Source organism: Oncorhynchus mykiss, chromosome 16, assembly GCF_057628025.1.
Source record: "Oncorhynchus mykiss isolate SJ-2025 chromosome 16, ASM5762802v1, whole genome shotgun sequence".
NCBI lineage: Eukaryota > Metazoa > Chordata > Actinopteri > Salmoniformes > Salmonidae > Oncorhynchus > Oncorhynchus mykiss.
The window spans coordinates 24,691,978-24,702,999 of record NC_143037.1 but is presented as its reverse complement, the minus strand read 5'-3'; the positions used below and the strand labels follow the sequence as shown (position 1 = coordinate 24,702,999).

Sequence of the window (11,022 nt, the reverse complement as noted above, 5' to 3'; positions counted from 1 at the left end):
GAAGACATGCACCACAGTGTCAACAAAAAGGATGTTTGTCGTTCAAATTTGTTTTTTGGGGGGGGTCAAAAGTTGCTTGGCAAAGGTTATTTCCTACAGTAGCAACCTATGTAAACGTTTCATACAGTCACATAATGTAATACGGAGATTCATCTTTATGATTTTACTATCTATTTTAGACATCATTTCACAAAATAGTACTATTGTGAACTCAATTCAGCAACTCTATCATGTTTATCATTTTTATATCCAGCAGAAATGTCAAAGATAAGCATGAAGAAAAAATTCATTAAAGCTAATTGGTTCCTTATAAGTGCCTGTAGAAATATGTGTTATAAGGTAAGGTAAGTGGCTCACAACAACATGTGTTTTTATTGTTTGTTGTATGGTGTTTAAGGTCATGTTTAGGTCATACTGGTTTAACTTGGTGCACTGTGGCTGAGGGTTTAGAGTGCATGGGAGGTTTAGGACATGGGTGTTACCTGGTAGTTGTGATCATGACAGTTCATAACCTTTCACTAATCTGCCTGACCCCTATAAACAGTGTTCCACTAAGGGAGCACCCTAAGGGCAAATCTTACACTGAACTATGCAAGTGATAAAATATACAGTAAGCAACTCTATGGACAGAAATTGGTTGAGTCAACATCGGGCCAGATTGACTAAATATTTGCCTGGTTTGCAGCCATTTTTTTAGTAAGGTATTAAACCCACAAATAAACTGTCTTGATTTATGCTTTACCTTAATTACCTTTATCTGAACTTTCATTTTATAACTTTGATCTGTCCCCAATGGTCAATTCCCTGTTGAAAAAAACATGCAGAACTTAGTTAATCAGTTTGTACTGTTTTTGTCACATTTTAACCCTGTTTTAACCACAAATCAACAACAGGGTTTCAAAGCTTGTTTTATTTCAAGATGAATTAAAGTTTTTTTTGACAGCTTAGTCAAATGTCAACAGCAGAAAATGTTATCTGATGTTTTTGCCCTATAAAATGGATAGAAGATGATTTGTGTACCTCCAAATTTCCCACGGGAGCTGTGCATCAAATTCACCACTGCACTGAAATACATAATTACCATGCCCGCTACTTTACTGCGGAGGCATAGAACAGCAAGCTAATGTTTCACTACTGCAGCTTGCCATTTGCTGATAGGGTTAGACACCAAAGTGTTGTGTTTCTGTCTCTTTTTTTTTTTTTTTTTGCAAATGGGAAATGTTTTTCAAGTTCACCGAAGTGTGAGATGTGGTTTCTCGTTAGGCTCTGGCCCCACTGATTTGTTTTCTCTACCTCCCTTGTTTTTTTTTCTGTACTCTGTGGTTGTCTAGTTGATGGGAACCAACGAACGACCTTCATTTGGTCTACAAGCTGTTTTGAATGCCAATCTTACCTACATCTATTGTTTACTCCAAATGTCAATGTCTCTGAATGACTTAAAGACATTAAAAACATTGTTGAGTATTTTGTTAATCAGTGCAATGTTGTTATGGTACCAAAACATGGTGCACGTCAGCAGTAAGGTTTCAAGATAGAGCACTTCCATTCAAAATCTAAATTTGTGATGCGTTTTGCATCATCATCACACTTTTTGGTTTGTACTGAAAGTGCTCTGTTTTGGAAACTTTACTGCTATGAATTTACTATTTATTTAGGGTCTCAGGAGTATTGCACCTGCATTCTTAAACTCTTGATGGGGAGATGGTCAAACTTACCCATTGGTCGCACTCAGACCTAGAATTTATTCCACCCCAATACACTATGTTCGATGTTAACTACCTCAATGTAGAGCAACATACCACATCAGTCGTCACACCCTTATGAGTTCTCCTATGCAGGAAGTAGACACAATGAAGCCACTTGCTATACACCCTTAACATTCCAGGCCCTCCTTTTCGAGAGGGGTTCCTAAACAATGTCTTTCAACGTTGGCTGCCACAACCTGCTCCTGAGTGCCAGAGTGCTGTTCTCCTGACATCTTGCAAGTTAAGGTCCATTGGCCTACAATTTCTGCGCCTCGCGGAAATCTAGTTAACATAATCATTTGTCTGTTTAAGCTAGAGATATCTGTTTTTTTTGCAAGGGCTGCGTCTCAATCCACCTCATGCGCCAACATTCGCCCTTCCTCATCTGCGGTGAAAGGTGGCAGAGATAGAGTAGTGTTTGTCAGACCATGAGACGTCTTCTCACATAAACGTATGTAGCGTCCGAACGGTTTGGCCTACAAACTATCATGACCACCCTACTGAAAGATGAGACTCACGAACACAATGTTCTCCGTTTTGCTCTAGGATGCCAACAAGCCTCACAAGACTCGTCTTAGGTCCCCGGTACCAGTTAAACATTTAATGGATGTATATATGGAGATAGTTTAGTGCCTAAAATAAGGGAATATATACATGTAGAATTTTAAAAAACAAACAGTTTCCTGTCTAATATCGCTCAGCTATAGGACAGACACTTCAGAACAAACTTCCTTTAGATTCTTTGTGGGTCTATCTGTTGTCCATGTAGTGAATCTGTTATTTAATGTGTTTCTATTGGCTAATAGCAGTAATGGCAAATTCCATGTTTCATCCAATACATAAAAAAAATAAAAAAAAGATAAATGATAACTTAAGGGGTCTTAAAATTCATAATCAAATTGCAAAATAATCTTTGGTATGACTAGCTTAAAAAAAAGTCCATATGTTAGTTTCGAACAAAAAATGTAGGGTCCCTTCTGCTTAAAGTATTTACCTTCCTTCCACGTTTTTCAGGTGTAACTACGAAGTCGTTCTGCTTATTCATTTTCAGTGGTTGTGTATTAATGTTTAACATTGTTTTATGTATTAAACAATTTGTCATTTTGGCCCACCTTAGCAGGCATTGTTGAGCACAGTGCGCATTCTCTTGCAGTAACTGGAGGTCGAGCTGTAATTATTACATGACGCTGCATTAGCCTCTGTCATTCAGAGTGGTGCACATGACCTTGTTGATGGTGGGAATAGCTTGTCTCATTATTTTGATATCCATTCATCATGATCAATTGCACCTCATAGCACATCAAACTGCTTAGTACTATTTTAGAAACATACTTTTCTCTCTTCAAACCAGCTTACAACATTGTGCAAAAGTATAATACAAATCTGAAAATGTTGAATTACACACAATCCTCTAAAAACAGAGCCAGGTGGCACTATTAGGAATTTATAACTTGCACAAATGTAATAATTATCAGCACAATACAGATAAATAAAGTGTTTTTTACTCCAATATCAATGTGTCTGACTACTACTTTATTATTTTAAGTAAATACTTAAAACAAGTAAGAAGTAAGTAAGAACAACTTATTTAATAATAGTTATATTGACTTTAAAATATATAATTATCATAAACTGTAAAAACTCAATCCCTTTAGATTAGCACACCACAAAGTTATATTTCCTCAATAACTTAATATTTGTTAACAGTACTCAAAAATATTAAGTGATAAGAAATCTTATTGATATGAGTTAGTACCACTTTTATGATTTGAGTTCAACCGCCCATTGGAGATGTCTGAGTAGCCACTACTCAATTTCTTTAATGCCTTAGGCAGTTACTTGTTATAGTGTGGAAAGTAAGTTACTGTGAATATTCACAGTAACTTACAGTGCCTTCAGAAAGTATTCAAACCCCTTGACTTATTCTACACACAGTACCCCATAATGACAAAGTGAAAACATGTTTTTTTTTTAAATGTTTGCAAATTTATTGACAATGAAATACAAAAAATATCTAATTTACATAACTATTCACACCACTGAGTAAATACATGGTAGAATCATCTTTGGCAGTGATTACAGCCCTGAGTCTTTCTGGGTACGTCTCTAACAGTTTTTCACACCTGGATTGTACAATATTTGTCCATTATTCATTTCAAAATTCTTCAACCTCTGTTGAATTGGTTGCTAATCATTATTAGACAATCATTTTCAAGCCTTGCCATAGATTTTAGTCAAAACTGTAACTCGGCCGCTCAGGAACATTCACTGTCTTGCTAAGCAACTCCAGTGTAGATTTGCCCTTATGTTTTATGTTATTGTCCTGCTGAAAGGTGAATTAATCTCCCAGTGTCTGGTGGAAAGCAGACTGACCAGGTTTTCTTCTAGGATTTTGCCTGTGCTTAGCTCCATTCCTTTAATTGTTAATCCTGAAAAACTCCCCAGTCCTTAACGATTACCAGCAGGGGAGCAACTTTCACTGGTGACATGCATTTTTGTCTCCCCCCAGTTTTATCATAGGAATGTGATACAAAACGAGGCAGCGGTGTGCTTTAGGACCATGCGGACACCTCCGAGTGGCCGGGTAGGCTGTTTGCAGTGTTTATTTGACTGGATTTAAAAATATAATATATATACTGTATATATAAATGTCCCCCACACTTCTAAAACCAAAGTTTCTGCCCAAGATTACCAGTATAGCCATAGCATGAAAATATAGAGAAAATAGTCAGTAATGTATTGTATTGGATTTGGCCGAAACATACACTTTGTATTCAGGACAAAAAGTAAATTGCTTGTCCAAATCTTTTGCAGTATTACTCTAGTGCCTTGTTGCAAACAGGATGCATGTTTTGGAATATTTTTATTCTGTACAGACTTCCTCCTTTTCACTCTGTAAATTAGGTTAGTATTGTGGAGTAACTACAATGTTGTTGATCCATCCTCAGTTTTCTCCTATCACAGCCATTAAACTCTGTAGCTGTTTTAAAGTCACAGCGGCGCCCTTCTTTTCCGGCAACTGAGTTAGGAAGGACGCCTGTATCATTGTAATGACTGGGTGTATTGATGCACCATCTAAAGTGTAACTAATAACTTCATCATGATCAAAGGGATATTTCAATGTTTCCTTTTTTACCCATCTACCAATAGGTGCCCCACTTTGCGAGGCATTGGAAAACCTCCCCGGTCTTTGTGGTTAAATCTGTGTTTGAAATTCACTGCTCGCCTGAGGGGGACCTTACAGGTAATTGTACTGTATGTGTGGGTTACAAAGATGAGGTAGTACTGAAAAATTGAGTCAATGCAACTTATTATGTGACTTGTTAAGCAAATTCTTACTCCTGATTTTGTGTGTGTGTGTGTGTGTGTGTGTGTGTGTGTGTGTGTGTGTGTGTGTGTGTGTGTGTGTGTGTGTGTGTGTGTGTGTGTGTGTGTGTGTGTGCAAGCATACTATACGTGCAACTATTTGCATGTGAGTGAGTGTACGCCCCAGCATTGCATGCATGTTTGCCCCAGTTGTGTGGTTCTTGTATGTTTTATTTGTGTTTGTTTTAACAAGCACGGCTATCTTTCATGTCCATCCAACTTCCTGTTTCCATTGGGCGAGTCGTCTTCTGAGCCGTTGAGCGTAGGGGAAATCTCTCAAGAGCCCTGGCAATCAGACGGCAGGAAACTAGCCCGAGTGGCTCCTACGCCCAAATGGACCCTACGCCCAAATGGACCCTTGACTCTCGTCACACACACTCACTTGTATACTCGCAGGAACATGAGGACACACACATACTGGTGCACTAGCAGAATGATGCAGACACGCACTCCCACGCACGCACATGTGGACACACACACGCACTCGCAAAGGCTGACACACACACACAGACACACACATATTTTTGCCTTTTGAAATTATATCCCTAAAACTGCAATTATTTATTTTCCTTACTTTGTACTGTGACTCCGATAATTTTTTTTGACCCAGTATAGAGCACCGTAGAGTAACAGCTTGCAAAATTGCTATATTTGTTCCCACAAATGTATACAAATCGTTAATTCCCTGTGGATTATCTGATTCAAGAGAGGCCTGTCTCTCTAAAGCAAGGGGAGCAAAGTATGGGCCGTGGGCAGTATCCGGCCCGCCGGGCCATCAATCCGGATCACGAGACATTAAATTTAAAAATATTATAATAATATACACTACCGTTCAAAAGTTTGGAGTCACTTAGCAATGCCCTTGTTTCTGAAAGAAAAGCACATTTTTTGTCCATTAAAATAACCTCAAATTGATCAGAAATACAGTGACATTGTTAATGTTGTAAATTACTATTGTAGCTGGAAACGGCAGATTCTTCATGGAATATCTACATAGGCGTACAGAGGCCCATTATCAGCAACCATCACTCCTGTGTTCCAATGGCACGTTGTGTTAGCTAATCCAAGTTTATAATTTTAAAAGGCTAATTGATCATGAGAAAACCCTTTTGAAATTATGTTAGCACAGCTGAAAACTGTTGTTCTGATTAAAGAAGCAATAAAACATGCCTTCTTTAGACTAATTGAGTATCTAGAGCATCGCCATTTGTGGGTTCGATTACAGGCTCAAAATGGCTAGAAACAAATAACTTTTCTGAAACTCATCAGTCTATTCTTGTTCTGAGAAATGAAGGCTATTTCCATGTGAGAAATTGCCAAGAAACAGAAGATCTCGTACAATGCTGTGTACTACTCCCTTCACAGAACAGCGCAAACTGGCTCTAACCAGAATAGAGAGAGGAGTGGGAGGCCCCTGTGCACAACTGAGCAAGAGGACAAGTACATTAGAATGTCTAGTTTGAGAAACAGACGCCTCACAAGTCCTCAACTTGCAGTTTAATTAAATAGTACCCACAAAACCACAGTCTCAACGTCAACAGTGAAGAGGCGACTCCGGGATGTTGACCTTCTAGGCAGAGTTGCAAAGAAAAAGCAATATCTCAGATTGGAAATAAAAAGAAAATATTAAAATGGGCAAAAGAACACAGACACTGGACAGAGGAATTTTGCCTAGAAGGCCAGCATCCCAGAGTTGCCTCTTCACGGTTGACGTTGAGACTGGGGTTTTGAGGGTACTATTTAATGAAGCTGCCAGTAAGGAGTCAGAGGCGAGTGGATGTGGGAAGGGTTAAAGACAGAGATTGCTACGTGCCTTTAGAGCAGGGGTGGGCAAACTTTTTGGGCAAACTTCTTAGTGTAGGTTGAAGTGGCCCCTATACGTTGGTCTTGGGTCAGCTTTGCATTTCCCCTGCTAATGGTTAAGGTTGGGATTGAGGAAGGGGAAGCTTATCATGGATCTGTACCTAGGGGAAATGCCACCCCAAAGTCGGTGTCCATCGAGCCATGAAATCAACATCAACAGAACAGTAGGATGTTTCGTCAGCACTTTTCTGTGAACAATGGCTGGAAAAACATGGGTGGGCTTAGGTCTCGCTCTTTAACCCACTCCTGTTCACTTTCGGAGGAGGACAGCGTATTGACACTCTTGGCTGCTACTCACTGGTCCTTGAGTTTAATTTGGCTCCGGGGCTCTCCAGTGTCCTCTCTCCACCATGATCTTCCTACTGCTTTTCCCTGTCCTCGTCTTAGGTATGTATCCTATGGTAACACTTTACTGAAAGTTAACAGGCATGTTCAAGAACCTTATAATGTGTGATGTATTTCTATGTGGCTAATATACTGCATGGGGAGCTGTTATTTAGTCAAAATCATTATAAGAAGATCATAAGACAATATAAAGGGGTCAAGCATGCTTATGACAAGTCTTACAATACATCATTGATGTATTATAATGTTTTTTATCCTTTTGCTATTAAGTGTCTGCTGTCTGGGCGGTGTGTGAGTGATAAGACAAGACTTCTGATACAATAGTATTGGTGGTTCCTTGTTGCTGCTTTTTCTTGTTGCGTAGCTGCCTTGTCACGGTGGTGTAATCAAAGGTGTAACTAAGCCAAACTCTGTATGTTAGTGGGAGTAAGAAGACATATTTGAAGGCATATTTGACCACACGTGACAATGCACTACCACATTCTTTTAACACAATAATGTTAAACACCTCTTAATTTCCAGGTCAAATTCAATTACAAAGCAACGTCTCATCCAATGTAACATTTGAAGATAACGGTAAGTGCTCAAATGATCTTTAATGCATTTGACTTACCTTTGGCAAAATAATAGTACCTAATTCAAATGCATGATGTATCTTCCTAATCAATTTGTATTATATTGTACCTTGTGGTTGGATTTTTTCCCCAAATCAACAGTTCAAATATATATACATATATATTTATATATATATTTATATATATTTTTAAATAGATTATTTGACAAGGTACTAGGTGTAATAATGTGACACACTTCTATCCTTTTACCCTGGCCAGATAGTGTCAGCCCAACATTGCAACAATACCTGATTTCATCTATGCGTAGGCAATACATTGGATGGGTGGATTATAAATGATCATGATGGTGTAAGATATATATTCTCTCTGGTTGTACCCCTAGAAAGTTTTCAGGATCAGGAGTATTCCGCTGTTTTTCGCCACTGCAATGAGAACCTCCTAGAACACTTCAGCTACACTATCTGCTGGAATCCGTTTCACTCTGAAATGACAGACATCAACAAGGAACTCTGGTGTGAATGGGACCAAGTCATCAGGTATACCTAAATGTTGCTTTCTGACTAAATGTTGCTTTCAGACATTATATGCTTACTACTCTTTGACCCTATTTACACTTAGTATTAAAATGTGATCTACATCCAGAAAACAGAACCAAATAACTCAAATGCATCTTAACACCAAATGTGATCAGATCTGGTTCATTTTTACATTACATATATAGTTCCATCGCAAATTCATTGTTTGACTTCCTGTTTTAGATGTAATCTACATCACCAGTATTGGTTGAATCACATCAAACTGTTAGACTATTGGTTCAATCTCCTTACATGAGTTATAACTGGTTAAAACAACCTGCACAGACTTTACTACTTACATCGCTCTCTTCGGTTCCATTGGTACTGAATTAGTTTCATACTTGGACTCATAGAACAAATAGTTTTATCTCTATACTTGGACCTCTCTCGTTAGACCTCTTCCACTTTCAACGTAAACAGTAACAGCACATGGGAGTTACTTGAAACAGAATAGTTGAAGCAAGTACCTCTAAAGCATGGGCAGAGGAAACACATCCAGTCACTCGTTGTCGGCAAGTGATCATTAGTTGACAGTAGAGAGCATGAGGGTAGAGGGGAGGGTGTATAGAGGCTGTACACACTCTGCAACACACACGGGCTCGCACACAGGCAGGCACACAGGCAGGTGTGCATGCACACTCTATCATTCTTCAACTCTCAAATATTACGACAATTACCACGATAGTATAAATATCTGATAATACATAACCAATTTAATATTGCCCTTAAAAAAAATGAAGAATAACTCAAGTCTCCAATAGTCTTCATTGAGTAAAAAAAACTATCATTACTGTAAAATGTATTAGCTAACAGAGTTACTTTGCATTTACTGTAAAAACCTGACTTGATCTCTCCACGGCAGACCATACAATGAGCTGACCAGATGTATCGAGAGCTTGACCACCAACTTAGGATGTTACTTCCCGAACCAAGTGGTGCAAGACTTCTTTATCCAGATCCATTCCAGCTTCTTCCAGGCATGTCCGGAGGAGGAGCAGTTATTTCCCGATGCCCCCTCCGGTGTTGTGCTTACCCTTACCCTCATTCCAGTCAGTCTCATCCCCGTCTTGGTTTTCCTAGTGGTCTGGAAGAGCAAGATCTGCGACTAAGTTGGAAATGTTGAATATGTGCTGTTTGAATGTGTCTTAGGTCCCTTCCTGAAACAACCCCTATCAAAAATGTCCTCTAAGTATTTTCTTATAATGTGTTTATTTTTAAAATATGATTATTGTATGTATATTAAGATTGCTTCTATTTGTATATTTGTAATGTTGCAAAATACATTTACTTATTTCTTTCACAAAAAAAAATCTTATAATTGTATCTATTCTGAAACAACCCCATGTCAATATACAGTGCCTTGCGAAAGTATTCGGCCCCCTTGAACTTTGCGACCTTTTGTCACATTTCAGGCTTCAAACATAAAGATATAAAACTGTATTTTTTTGTGAAGAATCAACAACAAGTGGGACACAATCATGAAGTGGAACAACATTTATTGGATATTTCAAACTTTTTTAACAAATCAAAAACTGAAAAATTGGGCGTGCAAAATTATTCAGCCCCCTTAAGTTAATACTTTGTAGCGCCACCTTTTGCTGCGATTACAGCTGTAAGTCACTTGGGGTATGTCTCTATCAGTTTTGCACATCGAGAGACTGACATTTTTTCCCATTCCTCCTTGCAAAACAGCTCGAGCTCAGTGAGGTTTGATGGAGAGCATTTGTGAACAGCAGTTTTCAGTTCTTTCCACAGATTCTCGATTGGATTCAGGTCTGGACTTTGACTTGGCCATTCTAACACCTGGATATGTTTATCTTTGAACCATTCCATTGTAGATTTTGCTTTATGTTTTGGATCATTGTCTTGTTGGAAGACAAATCTCCGTCCCAGTCTCAGGTCTTTTGCAGACTCAGGTTTTCTTCCAGAGTGGTCCTGTATTTGGCTCCATCCATCTTCCCATCAATTTTATCCATCTTCCCTGTCCCTGCTGAAGAAAAGCAGGCCCAAACCATGATGCTGCAACCACCATGTTTGACAGTGGGGATGGTGTGTTCAGGGTGATGAGCTGTGTTGCTTTTACGCCAAACATAACGTTTTGCATTGTTGCCAAAAAGTTCAATTTTGGTTTCATCTGACCAGAGCACCTTCTTCCACATGTTTGGTGTGTCTCCCAGGTGGCCTGTGGCAAACTTTAAACAACAATTTTTATGGATATCTTTAAGAAATGGCTTTCTTCTTGCCACTCTTCCATAAAGGCCAGATTTGTGCAATATACGACTGATTGTTGTCCTATGGACAGAGTCTCCCACCTCAGCTGTAGATCTCTGCAATTCATCCAGAGTGATCATGGGCCTCTTGGCTGCATCTCTGATCAGTCTTCTCCTTGTATGAGCTGAAAGTTTAGAGGGACGGCCAGGTCTTGGTAGATTTGCAGTGGTCTGATACTCCTTCCATTTCAATATTATCGCTTGCACAGTGCTCCTTGGGATGTTTAAAGCTTGGGAAATATTTTTGTATCCAAATCCGGCTTTAAACTTCTTCACAACAGTA

At 38.9% G+C, this 11,022-nt stretch overlaps 1 protein-coding gene across 1 annotated transcript; it reads left to right on the top strand.

The window, feature by feature from the left end:
- Positions 1-4,895: 4,895 nt before the first annotated feature.
- Positions 4,896-9,844, top strand: LOC110491706 (receptor activity-modifying protein 1). Its single transcript, XM_021565349.3, has 4 exons — positions 4,896-7,361; positions 7,842-7,895; positions 8,277-8,430; positions 9,332-9,844. The coding sequence occupies exons 1-4, from the start codon at positions 7,325-7,327 to the stop codon at positions 9,576-9,578; spliced, it is 492 nt and encodes a 163-aa protein (XP_021421024.1). The 5' UTR covers positions 4,896-7,324; the 3' UTR covers positions 9,579-9,844.
- The last annotated feature ends 1,178 nt before the right edge of the window (positions 9,845-11,022 follow it).

What these genes read in the sequence shown, in the direction of transcription:
- LOC110491706 (XM_021565349.3), top strand. Translation starts at nt 7,325, where the DNA reads ATGATCTTCCTACTGCTTTTCCCTGTCCTCGTCTTAG. An exon ending in TTTCCCTGTCCTCGTCTTAG is followed by an intron (nt 7,362 to 7,841) that starts GTATGTATCCTA and finishes CTTAATTTCCAG; the next exon opens with GTCAAATTCAATTACAAAGC. An exon ending in GAATGGGACCAAGTCATCAG is followed by an intron (nt 8,431 to 9,331) that starts GTATACCTAAAT and finishes TCTCCACGGCAG; the next exon opens with ACCATACAATGAGCTGACCA.